The sequence below is a fragment of the Myotis brandtii genome, unplaced genomic scaffold (genome assembly GCF_000412655.1).
Source record: "Myotis brandtii unplaced genomic scaffold, ASM41265v1 scaffold21385, whole genome shotgun sequence".
Taxonomy (NCBI): Eukaryota; Metazoa; Chordata; class Mammalia; order Chiroptera; family Vespertilionidae; genus Myotis; species Myotis brandtii.
In genome coordinates, this window is record NW_005357992.1 from 1 (window position 1) to 1,454 (window position 1,454).

The 1,454-nt window shown below is 53.9% G+C and overlaps 1 gene segment (V, D, J or C); it reads right to left on the reverse strand.

Annotated features, from left to right (window-relative positions):
* Positions 1–57: 57 nt before the first annotated feature.
* LOC106726021 lies at positions 58–576 on the reverse strand (the record flags this gene model as incomplete). The annotated part of the segment is given in 2 exon segments: positions 58–378; positions 474–576. Coding segments are annotated over 2 exon segments (424 nt in total), but the record flags the coding sequence as incomplete, so codon positions are not given.
* Positions 577–1,454: the final 878 nt, after the last annotated feature.

Consider the following 1,454-nt stretch of genomic DNA (forward strand, 5'->3'; position numbering starts at 1 on the left):
CCTGCAGCTCAGCCCTGCTGTCTCCTCAGGGAGGTTTGTTTCTGGGTTCACACGGACTTCCCCTCACTGTGTCTCTCGAACAGTAATACACGGCCATGTCCTCGGCTCTCAGGCTGCTCATTTTCAGAGACAGTGTGTTCTTGGCATTGTCTCTGGAGATGGTGAAGCGGCCCTTCACAGAGTTGGCGTAGTATATGTAACTACTTCCCTCACTAATGCGTGCGACACACTCCAGCCCCTTCCCTGGAGCCTGGCGGACCCAGTCTATCGAGTAGGTACTGAAGGTGAATCCAGAGGCTGCACAGGAGAGTCTAAGAGACCCCCCAGGCTGCACCAGGCCTCCCCCAGACTCCACCAGCTGCTCCTCACACTGGACACCTGCAAACACAGAGACACAAGGTGGACTGAGAATCACATGGAAGCACCAACAGGCACAGGCACAGGTCTCAGCGCTCCCCACTCCTGAGAATGACCTTGAGAAATGATCAGGAGGAAAACGCAGCTTGGCACCAAGTCCATGGTGGAGCTGCTGGGGTCCTGTCTCAGGTGCTTGGGTTCTGGGTGTCTCCCCAACATGCCCGGCAAGAGCCCCCTTTTATGAGCAGGAGGAGAGCCCCATTTGCATGGAGTCTGCATATAAGGTGCTGCTGGGACCCTGGGCTGCATGCCTGACCTTGTCATCCTAGGGGCGACCACAGATGGGAAAGAACTCAAGGATGCTGACCCCAAGTGGTCCAGTCCTAACTCCCCCTCGCTCCCTCCTTTCCTGAGACCCGTCACCCTGACCCCATTCCTTTGGGGGCAGCTTCCAGGATTGAGAGTCCTCCTTCCTTGGGGTTTTGATGAGGACTCAGCGGTGCTCCCCCAGAGGCATGTGGATGGGGCTTCCTCTCGCTCTCCTTCACCTGCTTGGGCCATGCTGCCTTTCTGGGGTTTGGGAATAAGAATTTGCATTGGATGATGCTTTTATTTTGAGACTGAAAGATTCTCCTTGTTATTTTCCTCAATCAGATCCTCCACAAAACTGTATCCTCTACATGTGAGGAGGCAGGAGAGGCTGGGCTGGACGCTATGGCTGCAGCCTTCGTCTCAAACCTGCTGCCACTCTCACAAGCTCACAGCTGCCTCCTGAAAGCACACATTTCACTCAATGTCCCTGCTGTTCGTGTGCAAAAGTCCTGTTTCCAGCCTCTCAAATTGGGGGAACTTCCATCATTTAAATAAGGAGTCCTGGCTGGTTAGGCTCAGTTGATAGAGCGTGGGCATATGGACTGAGGGTCCCAGGTTGGATTCTGATCAAGGGCACTTGCCTTGCTTGCAGGTTCCTCCCCTGCTCAGGGCTGTTGCAGGAGGCAATCCATCCTTGTGTTTCTCTCACATCCATGTTCCTGTCGTTCTCTCTGTCTCTCTTTCACTTTCCTTATAAACCAATGAAAAAATATCCTCGGGAGAAG